Source organism: Agelaius tricolor, unplaced genomic scaffold (assembly GCF_023055355.1).
Source record: "Agelaius tricolor isolate 1412-34295 unplaced genomic scaffold, bAgeTri1.0.p SCAF_5, whole genome shotgun sequence".
NCBI classification, from domain to species: domain Eukaryota; kingdom Metazoa; phylum Chordata; class Aves; order Passeriformes; family Icteridae; genus Agelaius; species Agelaius tricolor.
Window position 1 is genome coordinate 3,467,276 of NW_027269265.1, and position 18,354 is coordinate 3,485,629.

The window sequence follows — 18,354 nt, forward strand, 5'->3', positions numbered from 1 at the left end:
GTACCAAACCCTGGCTGGAGTGGCTGAAATATCATCCAAATCCTCCTCTACTGAGACAGCTTGAATGACACTTGAAAGAATTTACCTTTACATTTTGCTATAGGACCAAAAAGGACTATTTGCTAAGACCTGGTGAATTCCCATTAAAGAATGACTGCAACTTTCCCAGTCTTTCAATCTCTAAGTGTCTTCCCAGAGACACAAAAATGTGTGAATGAGTCTGCCAGCTCCAGTTTTCCCTTTCAGCACCAACTTCTTAATGAAAAAGTCTCCATCAAATTTCACAGCATTCAACACTCTGTCATTAGGAAGGCTTGGGTAAGATGCAGAACAGCCCTCAGAGGTCTCAGTGGATCATCTCCATTTACATCTGTTCCAGCTGTGCCCACACATGCTTGTTAGTCTATCCAGCCCTAGATGGCACTTCCCTGGATTTTACTGAAATTGTTTCGAGCCAGGAGCAGGAGGATCAATGAGGGCTCTTTTCCCCCCTGTTTATCTTCCACATTTGGATCCCCTTCCATTTCACCAAGTTTGAGCACTGAGGTTTTCCTCCACCCCAGCATCCTGACTACATCTAAACCTTCACCCAGCCTGGAAACTCCTCCTCTCTCCTTTAATGATATTCTTAAATTACCCTAATTTTGTCAGCTGCTCCATTATTAATAACTAACGAGGAAAACTGCCACAGTGTCAGTGCTGCTGACACGTGTCTCAGGCTGGAACCAGGCTTCCAAAGAGAGTTTCTTGAGAGGGGTGGTTAGGGAAGCAATTTCCTCGATGCTGCGTGCTAATGCACATTTCCAAGGCAGCCTTGGAGCCGGGGAGTCGAGCAGCTCCGTTGCACGGTGCCTCCTTGGGGATCAGTGTCTTGTTTCATCAGGGCCATCTGCTTGCAACACAGCCTCAGTCAGCTCCAAGTCCTATAACAAGCTGCTCTCAGTGCTGGCTGGAAATGGTTGGAAAAATCCAAGTGTTGTAGGTAAACATGAGCCTGGCTATGAGATACAGCCATGCAGGGAGTTATTGTGCTGGCAGGCATTTAGGGGTGGTGGTGTGCATGAAGAGGGGCCCAGAGCTACTCAGGGGTGCAGACCCATGCCAGGTGTGAGTGGAGCTGTTCTCCATGCCCGTGCCGTGGCTGGAAAGGATGGAATGGGACATGTCTGGTGTGCCCCACAATCCAGCACCGATGACCAGGCTGCCCTGAAGGCCAACACACACGCAGATCTCAGTCCTGCAAAGGCACATTCTGCAAATATTCACTTGCTCTTGATCAGATGTTGCAATGTTTATATTCAAGGGGTTGTTTGAAACTGGCAGAGCCCAGTGAAACTTACGGGAAATCCTTCACAACCCTTTTTGCATCCCCTTCTCCCTCAGCTCCTCTTCATTACTGGTTCTGTTGGCATCTCCAGGCACGAGAGCAGCCTGTGATACATTTGCCAGGGGTGGTTTTTTGAGCACCATTAGTTAAGCTGATTTATTTTGTTGGCTCTGTGTCCCTGGGGTCCCTGTGAGCCAGCTCATCCAGCGTGCAGGGCGGAGCTGACACTGCTGGAGAGGCGATGTCCGTGCACTCCCAGCATTTCAGGGAGGACATGGGATCTTCTCACAGCACCCCCCTGACAATGGCTGAACAAATACAATGTCAGCAGCCCTTCCATGCTAACCAGTATTTCCCAGTGCTCCTTTCCCCAGGTGTTTGCACCCAGATGCTGCCATTCCTCTTTCCCTGTCAGATCTGCAGCTGCAGCTCAAGCCAGAGGGTTAAATGTGCTTTTCCTACCAGCCCTCATCCTCCATCACCCAGTGATCCCTGCCTCCAGCATCAGAGGAGTCAGCCTGCGCTGCTGTCACCAGGATTTGGCCTGTGCAACACTTCATTTTCTACTAACAGGGCTTAAGAAGCAGTGGTTGTACATCCACACTGGGAGATGATCCATGTGGAAGGTCATGTTAAGGCTGGAAGATGGTCTTTAAGGTCCCTTCCAACCAAAATCCTTCAAGGAGTCTGTGATTTTTTTAATGTCTGCCTCATCCAGTTTGGAAATACAGACCCACATAGGTTTTATTGTTTACTTTTTATTTTTAACTTTATTCTATTTCTTTTTGGTGTGAGTTTGCTTTTTGAAGGGTGTTTTTCTCTGTGAATTTTACAGCTCTACTTCACCACCCAAGGTAAGAGAAATGCTGCCATCCCAGTGGCCAATTCCCACACTGTGTTTAGGAACAAATGGAAGTGATATTGTGTTTAATTATCTCAGCCTGCTTACCATGGTATTTTCACTAATATTTGGGTTTAATGAGCTAGGAAATCTGGGCCATTGTGTGCTGGTGGATACACTCATCCTTTCTTCAGCTAAATATGTTATCAGATAGCTTCCACAGAGATGAGCAACTGCTTCCTTTGAACTCGGGAATCATCACAATTCACTAATTTGCTTAGACCACCTGCTTGGTTAATATAACCACAGGCCTCTTGTTTTCCCTCTGAAATGGTAAACACAAATCCAAATGTTGCTGTACTGACCCTGGAGAAGAGGAGGCTGAAGGGAGACCTCATGGAGGGTGCAGCTTCGATCTCTGCTCTCAGTGGCAGTGACAGGGAATGGCTGGAGCTGTCAGGGCAGGTTTAGGTTGGATTTCAGGAAAAGTTCTTCCCCCATAGGCTGGTGGGGCACTGAACAGGCTTCTCATGGAATGGTCACAGCCCCAAGGCTGCCAGAGCTCCAGGAGCATTTGGACAACGCCCTCAGGCCCAGGGTGGGATTGTTGGGGTGTCTGTGCAGGGCCAGGAGTTGGACTGGATGATCCTGTGGGTCCCTTCCAGCTCAGGATATTCCGTGATTCCGTGACCCACCCCAGCCCACAACAACACAGACAATGCACAGCCCCACTAGCAGGGGAAGCCTCTGCTTCCTACCCAGGCACTTGCAGCCCTGCAGAAATGCTCCAGCTGGATCTGCAGAGACCCCAAGGTCCCACAGGAATTACCATATAAAAGAGAATTACCCTGCTTCTCCGCTCAATCTGCCTTGTGTTCTGCCTGGGGTGTCTGTGCTCCCAGGACACGTGGTCTGCACTCTGGGTTCTCCATCTGCAGGGAAGCGAGGTGGCCACGGGGGTGTTGCTGAGTGCCCCCACTGCAGTCAGGGAAGGAGATTTGCTCCCAGCCAGCTTGAGGATCCTTCCATCACACAGATCTGCACGGGCACCCGCCCTGCAGAGCACGGAATGCAGCAAGGAATTTCTTCCACGGGTCACAGATCTGTTTTTTAATTACCATAGAAACCTCCAAACATCAGGCGTGTGCTGTTACGTCAGGGTCTCACTCCTCCACAGCTGCCTCCTTGGGACACTCTGGGGAACAGGAACTGTGGGGTCCTAAATGGTGGGGGATTATTTTTGGATTAATTAGTAAGCATGGTCTTGGTATCTTCTGGAGCACAGGATAGAAACTGTGGCTTTGGTCCTTTTTTGCTCCACAGCTTGCTGGTGTGGGGGGACACCATTCCCACCGCCCTTCCCCGCCTCACAGTGGGATGCATTTACTGCTTCAGCCCTAAATATCCTTCCCATCACTGCTATTCCCACTTTAGACATGCAAAATGCAAAACCTGGGAGGCGTTCTTGGCACAGCCAGCTTGGCAACCCTTGAATCAGCGGGGTGTGAGCGTTCCCACCCGGAGCTCCTGGTGCTCCCGCGCCAGACGCGCACCCGGCGCGGCAGACGGCCCATCCTGACGGCTCCACGGCCATCCCAGAGCACACCCCGACTGCAGGAGGGCTCCCAGTACTTCTTTGAGGTGAAAGGGGCACCTTGGTGGAGCATGGATTGGGATGGAGCTGGAGGATGAGGCAGATGGCCAGGGTTTGTTGGCAGGAAAGTCCTGTTTGTTTAATTAGTCACCAGACAGGCTGAGAGCTAAAAGCAAACTCCAAGTGTGGTGAGATGGACCATTTGCACTTGATGTCTACCTGGTGATCCTCATCTTGTCATCCTGAAGTGGGATTGATGCTCCAGCACATGGGACCAGGTGTTCCTGGTGATTTTGGGTGGCCTTTGGTTCCCCACTATTATTTTCCCCCCAAAAGGGGCAGATTCAGACACATGCAGCTTTAAAAGCAACCAAAGGAAGCCCAAACATGGACTGTTCCTTTTTCCAGCCCCCACCAGAGCACACAGCCACCTGTAGGGGATGGATTTCTAAAGCAGCTCCAAGAGAGCTGAAGAGGAACTTGGGAGAAGGGCCTGGAGGGACAGGACAAGGGGGAATAGATTCCACTGCCAGAGGGCAGGGTCAGATGGGATACTGGGAAGGAATTCTTCCCTGGGAGGGTGGTCAGGCCCTGGCACAGGGTGTCCAGAGCAGCTGTGACTGCCCTTGGATCCCTGCAAGTGTCCAAGGCCAGGTTGGACAGGGCTTGGAGCAGCCTGGGACAATGGAAGGTGTCCCTGCCATGTCAGGGGTTTGGAATGAAATGAGCTTTAAGATCTGTGATTCTGTGACTCACTGGTGGAGGGGTTCAGTCCCCCCCTTTGCCATGATTCCATCGTTTCTCCCTCCCAGACCATGTCCTGACACCTGGGCATGTCTCTCAATTCTGAGCTTCCCTGTCTTCAAAGTGATGAGGACTGGGAGATGCTGCAAAGGCAGAATCATGGAATCACAGAATTGTTAAGGTTGGAAAAGCCCTCTAAGATTGAAGGCAACCATTCCCCCCAGAATTGCCAAGGCCACCACTGACCCCTGTCCCCAAGTGCCACATCCACACATCTTTTAAATCCCTCCAGGGGTGGGGACTCCAACACTGCCCTGGGCAGAGGTACCAGTGTCACTTGTTCCTGAGCTTGGATCAGGTATTTTGGGAACTCCTAAAGGGGCTCTGAGAGAGCTGGAGACACACTTTGGACAACAGCCTGGAGTGACAAGACAAGAAGAAATGGCTTAAAACTGACAGATACTCCCACAAATGAAAAGCCCACAGATAAAAGCACTTTACACCTTTATTTTTGCTTTATAAAATGTTCGATTATGTTCAGTGTTGGATGCCTCCTTGCAAACACTTGTGCTTAGGGTTTTTTCTCCCCCATTTCCCTTCTTGTATATACCTGGATCACTCACCCCTTGAAATGGGATGGAAATAAAGGAAGAATTAAAAAAGAAAAAAGAAAAAACGAAAGTAAATAAATGAGAAATGGGAAAGGGAAATAAAATCTGCACAGGAAATGATACACAAATCCTGTCCCTGCACACTTGGCACTTGATGGGGTTAAATCCATGCATATCTAACAAGTATATCTAATATGCAAAACTATGGAAAAAAAAAAAAGTTTTAAAAATTACCATTAGGGGACGAGGCCACATTTACCAGATCCCAAAGCGGCGCTTTTTCCCCCCAAAACACCCCCGCTGCCATTACCCCGCAGCCCACTAGAGGGTGGTTTCCTCCAGCGGGAGCTCGGCCGCGGCGCGGGGAGGGAGGGAAGGAGGGAGGGGATCCGGAGTGTGTTTTCCAGCATTCCCCGGGCAGGAGGAGCGCCCAAAATTCCCGAGGGGAGTGGCAGAGCTGGGAGGGGGGGACACACAGAGGGGACACACGGGGGACGCGCGTCCCCCTCGGGCTCCCCCCTCCGCCGCGCGCCTCGGCCCCGCCCACCCTCCGATGACGTCACCCGTATGCAAATGAGCGACATGGGGGAGCGGGGGCCCGGCGCGCGGCCGGGCTCAGTCTCGCGCCGCGGAGCGCGCGCGCGCCCCCCCCCCCTTCCCCTCTTTCCCTTTTCCCTTTTCCCGCCTCCTTCCCTCATTTCCCCCCCCTTCATCCCATGGACATGGCACGGCCACCTTAAAGCGCCGCGCCGCCCCCTCCTCCCCCGATCGCCGGGGCCGCTATGAGTCAGGTGAGTGTGTTTTTATACGGAGTGTGTGTGCGGGGGAGAACTTTTGGGGAGGGGGGGGAACTGTGCTGCAGTGGGGGGGGGGGGATTGTGCTGGGTGCTTCCCCCCCCCATCCCAAATGGCGGTGCTGGATGTGGGGGGATCGCGGTGACGGTGGGGGAAGAGTGGGAGGAAGGCAGCGGGCTGAGTGGGAGCCTTCCTCTCCATCCTCCTCGTCCTCCCGCAGCCCCCCTGACGCCCCCTCCTCTCTCTCTCTCTTCCAGGTGTGAAGCCCCCGCCGGGAGGAGGTCGTTCCCCTCGCTGGCTGCAGCCCTGACGCTGGGATTTTCCTTTTTTTGGCTTTTTTTTTTTTTTTTTTTTTCGGCCCCACCACCTCCCTCCTTCCCTCCCTCGCTCCCTCCCTCCAGGAATCCAGCGCTGCACCGGAGCCAGAAGAGAGGGAGCAAAACCCAGCCCAGGCCGAGAGCCGCGTCCAGAAACCAAACCCGCCCTTCGCGTCGCAAAGGAGAATTTTTTTTTTCTTTTTTTAATCATTATTATTATTATTATTTTTATTTTTAATACCCCTGACCCGAGCACGGTGGCGGCAGCGGCGCCGGGGCAGGGAGGCTGTCCCGGTTATTTATTCTCTCCCCGCAGAGCTGTCCCTCCGGCTCACCATGATGTTCCGAGACCAGGTTGGCGTGCTGGCCGGGTGGTTCAAGGGCTGGAACGAGTGCGAGCAGACTGTTGCGCTGCTCTCCCTGCTCAAACGCGTCAGCCGGACCCAGGCTCGCTTCCTCCAGCTCTGCCTCGAGCATTCCCTGGCAGACTGCACCGAGCTCCACATCCTCGAAGGGGAGGCCAACAACCCCGGTGAGTGGTGGCGAGCCTTCTCGGGCGGTGCTCTAATGCCGTCGAAATTTAAAAAAAAAAAAAAAAAAAAAAAATACACCCGAGAAACGGGTGCGGTTTGGGAGCCGGGGGGCTCCTCCAACTCGGTTCTCTGCTCGCGTTTTATTTTCCAAACGGGGTTTGGCTTATTTCAGTTTGGTTTTTCACAGCAAACTACTCCGCTCCATGGCGTGGTGTAACTACGGTAGCATGAATGATTGGTGGGTTTTTTTTTTCCTTTCCCCCCCGTGCCCCCCCTTCCTCCTTCCATGCAGTTTCCTGTGAAATAAGTAAGTCAGGTCACGTAGAGTCTGGATTTTCTAGGCTTCTTTTGGGCAACGTGGCTTGCTTTGCTCTCTGCAACATGCAGAAGCAGCCCATCGCTACCTCAGACGAACTGTTATTGTATAAAGGTCTGGGCAAGTGGGTTATCCTATTTTTTTTTTTCCTGTTAAATGTGGCAATTCCTATTTCATCATTCAGATCCTGTTTGGACGCATTTTTTTCCTGCGGCTCTGAATACCCCCTTGTGTTTCAGCAGAGCTCTGAGAAAATATGAGTGGACTGTTTCGTGTTACTGAGCGTGCAGGGTGCAGGACAGCAAATGTGCGTGGCTACCGAGAGTGTATTTTTCTTTTATTTATTTGCAATTCCAAGTTGCTCAACTCCTCCAAAGTAAATGGGAGTTGGGGCAGGATGGGAATGGCACGGGCGCCGTGCGAATTGCGCCGTGTGTTCCCGTATTTATTTATGGGGGGTGTGTTACAGATGTGTGCGTTCCTAAGCGCGGATGTACACAGGGATGCAAGTTGCTTAAAGTAGAGTTTTTGTAACACAGAGGGCCAGCAGGGAAGGTGAAATATCATTTAGTTGCGCAGTTCTGTTTCTCCAACACCTCTCAAAAAAAAAAAAATCCCAAACCAAAAAAAATCCCATAAAAAAAAATCAAAGCAAACCCCCCATTCCCAAGCACCGAAACCGCAGGGGGCTGGAAGCTCTCGGGTGTTGGGCTGTGCGTGGCAGAGCAGTGCCGGGGAGCGGCCGGCTGCGTTCCGTGATGGATGGATGGATGGAAATCCTGCGGCCGGATCCCGAACAGAGCCCCCGGTGTGCACGGGGCGGGAGGAATGCAGGGTCCTTCTCCAGCTGTTCCCTATTAGAGCACCGAGCCGGCAGGATTTGGCAGCTGCCTGCGCTGCCATTTGATGACAAGGTCCAGCGCAGCGCCGTGTTCCACCGAGGACGGATTTAAGTCCTTCTGCAGGAAACCGAGCCTGGAGCTGCTCCGGCGCAGAGGGATCGGGGCTGGCTACGGGGGAGCGAGGCTGGAATTGGCCGTTCCCTTATATAGCTCGCAGGAATGAGAGGGAGGAATGCTGCCGAGTGCGTCTGGGCGCAATGCTGCTGCTTTTATAAACAGCTGAAGGGATGAACCTCATCCATCCCTTTGGGTGGGGAGGCCCCGGGGGGGGGCCGGGAGGGAACACATTCTCCAAACTCGGCTGCTCCTGGATAAATCTGCAGCTTCCCGTGCCAGCTTCAGCACAGCTTTGCTGTGATTCCCTCTGCGAGTTGGTGTGAGCAATATATTTTTAATTTTATTTTTTTTTTATCAGCATCTCAGCTTTTCATTCCCGCTATGGGTTTGGCAGTAGCTGTGTCCCCTCAGCTGGCCAGGGAATTGGAAGGGAGGGGGGATTTGCCTCCTGCGATCAGGAAAGGCAAATTGTGAAGGAAAGCAGGGCTCTGAAGTGGCCCTGGACACAGAGTCACGTAGGGCCGCCTGTGTGGTGGCATTTTCTCAGTGTAAGGCTGGGTGCAGACCAGGGTTGGGCCCTTCCCATCTCCACTCGTGCGAGCAATCCCTGCTTGCCCCTGTAATCCCGGTGACTTTGCTTGGCGCGAGGATTTCTCCTGCGTGCAGGGCTTGGCACCCAGCCCCTGCCTGGCCCTTGCTGCGTTGGTGGAGCTGCCTGAGCTCTCCCTGGCCTGCCTTCCAAAAATGATCTCTTCCTCCAGGGCATTTGTAACTGCGATGCCAAAACCTGGATCCACTGAGTTCCTCTTTCTCACTGAGCATCCCCTCTGTATGGCTTTCCCATGGGAGGGATGGATGGATCCGTGCATCCTGGCACTCCTGTTGTAGTGCAGGGAAGCTGAGCTGAGATTTGTAACCAGGCTCGCTTAGGAAATAGCTTTTAGTCTCCTGCGTTGGTGCTGCTTTCCTAAAACCACCTGTATTCCTTAAATCACTCCTGTTCCACGCCTGTTTGGCAGTCTGGCACTGGTCTCTTCCCTGGCAATGGAATCACACCAAGTCCTGAACAGCAGCGTTGTCATCAAACCTTGCATTACTCGTTACTCTTTGAATCCTCGTGTTTGCATTACTAATTTGGGCTCGATTCCTTCCCAGGCTGGGGCCTGAGGTGGCTCCTGGTACATTTTCCTGGTGTTTGCTGACTTGGAAATAGTGGCTTCCTGCTTGTAGGTGTCCCATTGTCATCCCTGGTCGGGGCTGTAGGGCAGGGGATGTTCCTTTTCCATGAAATCCACTGTCTGGGAAGGAGTGTCACCAGCTCAATGGAACTGCTGGGCTAATGTCCTGGAGCAGGTGTTGGAATTACACTGGGAGAACTGAGTTGTTCTGTACATGCAGGACCTGTTGCTTGTCCCAGCCCTGTGGGGAGATGGGAAAACTGGAATGTTACTCCTAGGTGATGGTGCTTAGGAGAAGGTGGCAGCCCTGCTGTGGTCCACGGTGGATGGTCACCATCCTTGGAACTGTTACCAGCAACAGCAGAGATCAGGAGGGTCCCAAAGGGACACCAGAACTCAGAGATCCTCCCTGACTGGTGGTGCTGGTCTCAGAGCCCTCAGGTGTGTGCACCAGGTGTGGAGGAAAACCCATTTCAGCAAAGGTGTCCAGGTTGTTTCTTGCCTGGTAGACTCAAGATGAGAGGTCTGATGAATGGCAAATGTGATGGGAGAACTCAAGGAAGAAAATTTTTTAACTGGTTAATTGCCACAGAGAAGCAAAGATATTTAGTTTGGAGGAGTTCTGTCTTGGTGGTTTGTTGGTTTGTTTTTTTTCCAAGTGTGAGGGTATTTTCATAATGACAGCCAAGCTGTCCTCACCAGTACTGCAAACCCCACGTGGCTCTGCTGGGTACAGCTGTGTATAAACCTCAGGAAGCCCTGAGGATCCTCCTGGTTCCATGGTTCCCTGCCTAAGCCTGAAGAGGTGGATGTAACCTTGTTGGGAAGCTGCATTGGTGTGCAGGGGCTGCAAGGCCACCTGCAATCCATTGCTTGCTTATAAAGGGAAAATAGGAGTGGGAAGCAAACATGGAAGGACGTCTATACATTCTTCATAGGGTGAAGTTTACAGCTTGGGATTGTCCTACACAGTGGCTTCACTGAGCTTTAATGGTTTAAACTGGTGAAGAATGTGATGGTTGTTGCTAATTCAACTGGAGTGTGAGTGGCTTGGTCTGCTGAGAAGGAGGAGAATATGGAAACCATATTATCTGTGCACAGAAATAGAAGTTTCAGGTATTGCATAGCACTATTTAAAAGCCTGCTATAACTTCCTTCCTTCCTTCCAGCCTGGCCTTGCTGGGCAGCTTCAGTCCCAGCTGCTCGGAGCTGTCAGGACACAGCGACCTCCTCTGAGCTTCCAGGAAAGGTCAGGCAGGAGTGGGGTGGGAATGGGACCTGTGCTGCTCCTGGGGCACCCAGGGCTGCTGGGTTTGGCTGCTCTGGGGGCTGCAGACCCAGTGAGGAGGTGTGAGGGCTGTGTCCATGGAACATGGTCACAGAGGGCAGAATCTGCTTTCATCCACTCCAGCGTCCCTCTGTGGTTTGTTCCCAAAGCAGTCCCACATCCCACCCCACCAGCCCTGGCTTCCTCATTCCTGCAAGGTTGACACAAGTGCCCAAAGACTCCTGGAGGTCCTCCAGGTGTCCAAACAGCCACGTGCACTGATGGAAGCAGTGACAGCTTTAAGCCCTTGGCTTTAAAGGACAACACATTTTCTCTGGCCTGTGCACAGGACATTCACTGCTCCATGTGTTAGGGCCAAAATCTTTATTTCATTTCAGCAGGCTGTCAGGTATCACAGGTATCATCAGGATGACCTAGATTGCTCATCCTGGGAAGGACTGGCCAAAGGAAGAGACAAGGGTTGCAGGGAGCTGTAATGTCTTTTAATAGAGCAAGTGATGCAGCTGGAAAAAATGGCCAGGCATGAAGGTGCACCAGCTCAAAGGAGGGCTTGTGTGCTTGTGGGTTTTTTCCCAACTGTACCAGCTGGTCTATTAAAAGGCATTACATATTCCTGCAGACCTTGCTGCTTATATCCTTAGCTCCCTGTGGCTCCAGCCCTGCATCTGTTGCTGCCACCCCAGCCACAGTCTCCCAGCCCATCAGGAAGCTGCTACCCCTGCACTGTGCAAATTTTGTAGTTCATCCCCAGTGACCCCCACTGATGGCAAATCATCCAGTGCCCAGTTTGAGGGTGTTTCCCATTTAAAAAAAAATAGAAATTCTTGGCTTACAGTTGCATTGCAATGCTGAGCTGTGGTTTAAATGTCCTTGGGCTGTGTGAGGGCATTGCTGGGCTGTCACACAGTGGGACTGGAGGAGCCCAGGAGGAGGAGGAGGGGGTGAGCAGCTTAGCCTGTGCTTACTGGATGTGATGGGGAGTTCTAAGTGCAGGGCTGGACATTGGCATTGTGTGGTCATTCCACACACTTCTCTCCCTGGAGAGGGATGTGAGCAGCCCTGCTGGCTCTGCTCATTAAAAATTAGGAGCTGGGACTCCTAAATGGAAAGACCACAGAATCACAGAAGGGTTGGAAGGGACCTGAAAGCTCATGTTGTTGAAACCCCTCAGAGAGGGACAGCTCAGAGTTCCATCCAGCCTGGCACTTGCTTTTGACCTGCTGCCACACATCTTTCCCAGGTTTTGTTTGCAAACTTGAGTGCTAAAAGCTATCAGTGCTGGGACTTTTGGGAAATACTAAGGGTAGGGGTACAGAAGTACAGAGTGCTGTTAGCCAGGGGCTTTGAGCCAGGCTACACACCCAGTGTTCTCTTGTGATTCAGAGCTATTTTTATGTTTAGGGATGCTTTCCAGAGTGGCTGTGGGAAGCACTGCAGGCTGCAGGAAGGTCTGTGGTGTGGCATTACAAAGGTTCCCCTTTGCTGTCCCACTCACCCCAGTGCTGGGACCTACAGGAGACTCTTCTGGGCTTGCACTTTGCTCTTCTGTATTTTCTCCTATTTGTTTAAAACCTCTCCCTTGTTGTTCCTGGCATGTGTCCCTTGCAGTAAGAGGAGTTAGGAGATACTCCTGTGCCTGCTCCCAGAATTTTGTCAGCATGGATGACAAAGTCTCCTCCATTGGCAGAGCTAATGAGGGCCAGGTGTTTTGGATGGGGGGTGGCAGAGCTTGCCAGGGTGGTAATTTTTAGGCAGAAATGGGAATGAAAATGGGAATGAAAAAGTTAATTAATGGTAACAGCCTGTTTTGCTGCCTGGAGCATGGTGTGGTGCAAGAGGGTTGCTCATGGGTGAGCTGCTTTTTCCCAGAGACCTTTCCATACTTTCAGTGTCCTTTTAACCATTTCCTCAGGTAGTTCAGGGAGGGGTGTGATGCCAGGATTAATGCCAGGGTTAATTTCCTCACTGACTTCAGTTGGGAAAAATCCCACTGTTGAAGTGCACATGAAGGAGGCAGGGGAGCATTTCCTGCATCGTCACAGACCTGAGCTGGAATTCTCTGCCTGGACCAGCTTGTTCCTGGATTCCTTCTGTGCAGATATCTTGTATTTGTGCTTGGAAAAGCAGCAGAGCTGGAGTTCTTTCTCTCCTACCAGAGTGGGTGCAGGGAGGATGTTGGTGAAGGAGAGGAAGCACACAGAGCATCACTATCAGGATATAGATTGATGGGAGAGGTCGAGGACAGCTTTAGATCAAAAGCTGAATAGGAACCAGCTGTAGAGCCATCAATTAAAATAATCTAGTTTGTGAATACACTTATCTGCAAACGAGATTAAATGGATGAGTGGGGAAAGCGCTCTGCTCGCACTGCTGCTGCTGGATGATCCTCTGCACAGTTGCATCCTTTGGCGTGTTAGACCTCAAAATCTGAGCAAAGCTGCGTGCCCATTTCACCAATTACACATTTGCAATTAGGCCAGTTGATTTTAAAGCAGCTGATGCTCCAGTCAGCTGAATTTTCCCACAGAGTTCCCCTGAAGCAGTTGAAGGTTGTGGATCGCAGCGGAAATTCCCACCTCCCTACAATTTCTCAAGCTTTGCCCTTTCTTTTTCTCATGCTCCATCAAAAAAGACCACCTTGGTTTCATCTGTGGCCCGTGAGAGCCACTTCTCACTGAGCTGGGAGTGATGTTTGCAATCAGTTTAACTGAAATAGTAATTAGTGTGAGCTCCAGCTTTATTTTAGGATGCATCCGTCAGTGCTTCAGCGCTCCGGCGTCGAGCTCGTGTCTAGTGTTACCACAGATAACTGCTGGGGGAAAGGGCACCCCTGGCACTACCAGTGCCCCCCAACCCTGGGATGGGCTCATCAGAGAGGGGAGAAGCTGCTGTACTGCAGTGCTGTGTTTTGGGGCTCCCACCTGATGGCCCCAGTTTCCTCCTCACTCCTTGCACGGTGCCAGCTGGGTGCAGGAGCCCACACCAAGCACAGGTCGTTGTGTTTGGAGCCCTTTTTGCCTTCAGAAGGGCCCCAAGGGTGGTGGGATGAGCCCTCACGTGAACTGTGTGTTTGTGCAAATCTGCCTCTGAGCGTGCATGTGCCCTTTGTATTTCCTATTTTCACCAAACAAACAAGACCATTACTATTTTACTAACTCCTGGTTACGTAAGAGCTGCTGAGGGATCTAAAAGAGGCTGCAGGTCTGATGCAAGGGATCCCCAGGCTTGCATGTTCATCCCTTTTCCCTTCAAAAATGGTGTGTTTATCTTCCCAATGCTCTGGTCCTAGGAAGAGACACAGAGATTTGCAGAGGTCATTGCTGAGTGCGAGTTGGGCAATGGCAAACAGCCAAGGCAGTGGCTTTCCATCTTGGCCCAGTAATTACAAATAAAGTTGAGGTTGGAGTGAGCAGATCCGTTCCCAGCTTCCTCTTCCGCAGCAGATGCTTTAAGTGGAAGGGCAGGATCTCATCAAAACAAGGCTGGGATTCTCTGGTGCAGAAGGTGCTGCTGGCTGTTCTTTGGAAGGGGTTTTGTGGGCAGAGGGAGTTGTGTTTCTGGCACAGGGGGGTTGCAAGCTGGATTTTCTCTGATGGAGCAGACCATGGGATGGTCTCATCTGTAGCAGGACAGCCCTGAAACTTGGTTTGCTCTGGTTCTGGTTGCTGAGCAGAAAATGAGCCTGCTCAGGGTGAGTGGGCAACTGCAGAGACAGAAACTCAGTTTCACAGAATTCACAGAATCACTGGGTTGGGAGAGACCTTCAAGATCATCCAGTCCAACGCAGCCCCAACAGCTCAACTCAACCCTGGCCCCCAGTGCCACATCCAGGCTTTGTTAAACACACCCAGGGATGGGGACTCCACCACCTCCCTGGGCAGAACATTCCAGAACTTTATCATTCTTTCTGTAAAAGACTTTTTCCTGATATCCAACCTGTATTTCTCTTGGTGCAGCTTGAGACAGTGCTTTATTCTGTACCTGGCAGGAGCTGGCTGTGTTTGGAAGTGCATGGACTTCTCCTGGCTCTCCATGCAGGACACAAACACACCTGGCTGAAGCAGGAGGAGCTGTAAGTGAAGGATTTTCCAGCACAGGCTCACCCATCGTGCCAGTGTGGGTTTTATTGTTCAGTGTGGAGTTTTATGGATGTATTTACACACAGTGACTCCATGGCCTGGCTGCATCAGGGGTTTTGGTGAAGGTGTCTGGATTTCAGCCTGGTTTCTGTGCTGGGCTCTGTGCAGGTGTGTGCTGCAGCCCCTCAGCTGAGGCTTCCTGGGCTCAGCACTCCTGTCTGGAGCCTGCTGGGGTTGCCTGTCGATTTCTGCTCTCCGAGTTGAACCCAGGGTGCAAACCCTGTGTTTCTCTGCCATTAACCCTGGCTGCTGCCCTTGGCAGACCTCTCAGGGTGTTTGCAGTGCTTGAGCTGCAGTGCAAACACTTTCTTGGATTCTGTCAGAATAATCCATGGGGCAGAGAAAGGTGCTACCACAAATCCAGGGTCATTTTATGTTGTATACAAGGGACTGTCCAAGGTGGGAAACACAGATGGATGATAACTGTGATAGCTCTGTTGCACCAAGGGCTGAGCCAGCTCCTTCCACAACCCCTGCAAACCTTCCCTGTTACTTGCAGGAGCTGGATGGGGCCCAGCTTGTTGAGCTATCATGCCTGGAGATGTTATTTTACTTAAAATAATGTTAATATTGTGACTGTCCTCTGCAGGATTCAGCAGCTCTGCTCCACTCTTTGCTCTCAACCAAGGCTGCCCTGCTTTAGAAGCGTGGGGTGCTTCAAAAAGCTTCTCCTCTGTTACTGATCCTCACAAATAATTAATTCCAGATTGCCTTTTTTTTTTTTTTTAAATACAACTTGTTTCAGGCAAGCCACAAACCTGCCTTTCTTTTAACCAGTTATTTCTCCTGCTCCTTGGCTGTGCTGTTCCCTGGTGGGGAATGGGCATGTTCTGTGTTTGGAGTTTTAATTGTTGTTATAAGAAGAAATTGAGTGGGTGGATAAAACAGGGTTTAACCAGGTTTAGCCAGAAGCATCTTAAAACCCACTTTCCATGCTGCTGCATTTTTAATTTTTTTTTCCTGTGTTTTTAACCCTGAACATCACAGATCAGTTCTCCTTGTCACTGGGTTTTTCCTGTTGTCCCCTTTTCTCTGTCCCCCATCAGCAGTGGGAATTGAAGAAGGAAGAAATTGGGGAGAGGAATGTGGAGGGAAAAACCCACAACTTTTATTGTGGTGAAACTTGGCTGACCTGACATTTACAGGCAGAACATGTGTGTTTCTGCAGCAGCTGCAGTCTGTGCCCATACATTTTCCTGTTGGGATGTTCCTCTTGTTTCTCATGCAGCAAACATCAATGTGATTTTTCTACCTTTTTTTCTGACTGTTCCCCAGCATGCTCAAGTTGCTACAGGGTCAGCTTGGTTCTGGGTTGGGTTTTTCTAAAATCTTACACTTGCAAAGAACTGGATTATTAAAAAAAATGCAAAGTCCCCTGGCTGTTTCCCTCCAGATAATGCAAACATAGATGAAATGTTGAGTTATAACTACCTGAGTGACCTTTTAAGATAAGAATTGTTATTGACTGGTGGTATTATGTTAAACTGATAAGAATTCTTTTTAGAAGAGGAGGAAAAAAAGCCCAACAAACCCTTCAGTAACCATAACAACTTACTCTGCAGTGCAGGGACAGCACACAGCTCCTTCCTGGCACTGCTGCTGGGGGCTTGAGGGTGGCACCACAGGGATCCAATCCAGCAGCTCCTTGGGGAAACCTCCCCAGGGCTCCAGGCTGTGCTGTGAGGGATGCCTGAGGTCACTTGGCTGCTCCTGCTGCTCTCAGATCTCTAATTTCCATCATCTGTAGGGAACTTCAGCTGGGGAGTTGTGCTGAGGCTCACTCTGGTGCTGGGGGTTTGGCTGGGAGGGAGGGATGGCTGCTGGGAGCAGGAAGGATCACAGGAAGGATCAAAGGAAGGATCACAGACTTCCAGAATGGTTTGGGCTGGAAGGGCCTTAAAGCTCATCCAGTCCCACCCCTGCCATGGCAGGGACACCTCCCACTGTCCCAGGCTGCTCCAAGCCCTGTCCAACCTGGCCTTGGGCACTGCCAGGGATCCAGGGGCAGCCACAGCTGCTCTGGGCACCTGTGCCAGGGCCTGCCCACCCTCCCAGCCAGGAATTCCTTCCCAAAATCCCATCTAACCCTGCCCTCTGGCAGTGGGAAGCCATTGCTCCTTGTCCTGTCACTTCATCCCTTGTGAAGGGATCCAAAGCCCCTCTCCAGCTCTCTCATAACTTTTGTAGGCCCTGGAAGAGTCTCTGAGGTCTCTCTGGAGCCCTCTCTTCTCCAGCTGAACAAGGATGCTTTTGGAGGTCAGACGGGGATGCTTTCAATGCTCCTTGCTTAAGAAATGAGGAAGAATGAGGCAAGGAAATCCCTTCTTTGCAGTGGCTGTGCTGGCAGGGTCAGGGCAGCCCCTGGAGCCCTGTTGGGAACTGGACCCAATCTCTGTGTCCTGGCAGAGGTGCCAGCTCCTGTTTCAGGTTAATGCAGTAGATCAGGAGTGTGATGGGTGCTTGGAGCCTTCCCTGGCCCAGCTGAGCCCCCTGGGCTGTATTTGCATGTGCTGCTCCTGGGAATTATGTCAGTTTAAAGCAGAATTCACACTTTGGTCACTTTCTGCTATCAGGGGTTGTTAGTGAGACTGTTAGAGCTAAAGAAAATCTGCCAAGAGCAACTGGGATTTTTTTTTTATCACCTTCTTCCTTCCCATCTCCTTGCACTTGTATTACCTGACAAGGTTCCAAATTTTCATGGAAAATGAACTCATAGCTCACAGGTGGGGATGAGCCCAAAGCTGAACAAAAACCAAACAGCATCTTGGAAAATGCAGAGACCCTAAAAAGAGAGAGGATAGGCCTGGTGAAATACTCCAAATATTTTAGAATTAGGGATGAGGGGAAAACAATGCATTTGAATGCACAGCAGAAGAGGCAAAGGTGTGCAACTTTGTGTGTCTGCTCAGGAAATCAATTACTTAAACCTGCTGGGTTAGGAGTCATGGCAGCAGCAGGGAAGCTGTGCAAAGGTGTCTGCTTAGCCCCTGCTTGCCAACCTCTCCTCACATTCTTCTGGAGCAGCCAGTTGGATGCTGAGTGCTTTTTGTAGCCGATGTCAAATCTCGGTCAGCCGGAGAGCCTTTATAAATAAAGGTGTCTGCTGGTATTCAGGCATATGTGGATAATAGCTGCTGTAATTCAGCTGTCCAGCCTGGCTTCCCAGCTTTTATAAATGACTGATCAGAGATTCCTGAGAATGAGGATTTAAAGGGATGGAGCTGCTGGAAGTGGTCTCTGTGCTGATAAGTTTAGCGAGTCTCTGCTCCCGGGACAGGTGGCCAACATTGCACTCCCTCCACTGATGTCCTGGGTTTATATTTCACACAAAGCAAATGTTGCATTAATAAAACTTGTGCTGTGCTTAGATGGCAGGGCTCTGCAGTCATTTTTTGCAAGCTGCACTCGAATCTTTGAGTTTGTAATATTATTTTTTTCCCCTGTTATTTATGGGAGCCGGTAAACACTCGGAGATCTCTCTGGACAAGCCACAGCAGCTGGAGGATACTGGTTTCTCTATGGAGTGGAGGAATTTCATCAGAGGAGCTATTGTTCCTCTGTGTTCTCAGCATTTTGGCAACTGTTCTTTAGATTAACCCTACAGAAAGGGGAGGCTGCTCTCTGCTGGGTCTAAAATAATTACAAAAATGTGCGCAGATGCTTTTGCATTGTTAGGAATCAGTCCTGGTTGGTAGTGGGGAATGGTGTGGGA

The 18,354-nt window shown here is 50.9% G+C and overlaps 1 protein-coding gene across 6 annotated transcripts in view; it reads left to right on the forward strand.

The window, feature by feature from the left end:
- Nucleotides 1-5,646: 5,646 nt before the first annotated feature.
- SAMD4A (sterile alpha motif domain containing 4A) overlaps nucleotides 5,647-18,354 on the forward strand; it is a 103,413-nt gene continuing 90,705 nt past the window's right edge. For 3 of the 6 annotated variants that reach the window (XR_011679081.1, XR_011679082.1, XR_011679083.1), the window contains exons 1-2: nucleotides 5,650-5,908; nucleotides 6,170-6,761. Coding sequence is in view for 2 of the 6 variants with exons in the window: in XM_071426127.1 (XP_071282228.1) it covers nucleotides 6,566-6,761 (196 nt within the window). In the remaining 4 variants the exon portion in view is untranslated. Of the gene's footprint in view, nucleotides 5,909-6,169; nucleotides 6,762-18,354 lie in introns of all 6 variants that reach the window. The other 3 variants (XR_011679084.1, XM_071426127.1, XM_071426126.1) reach the window with 3 other exon arrangements.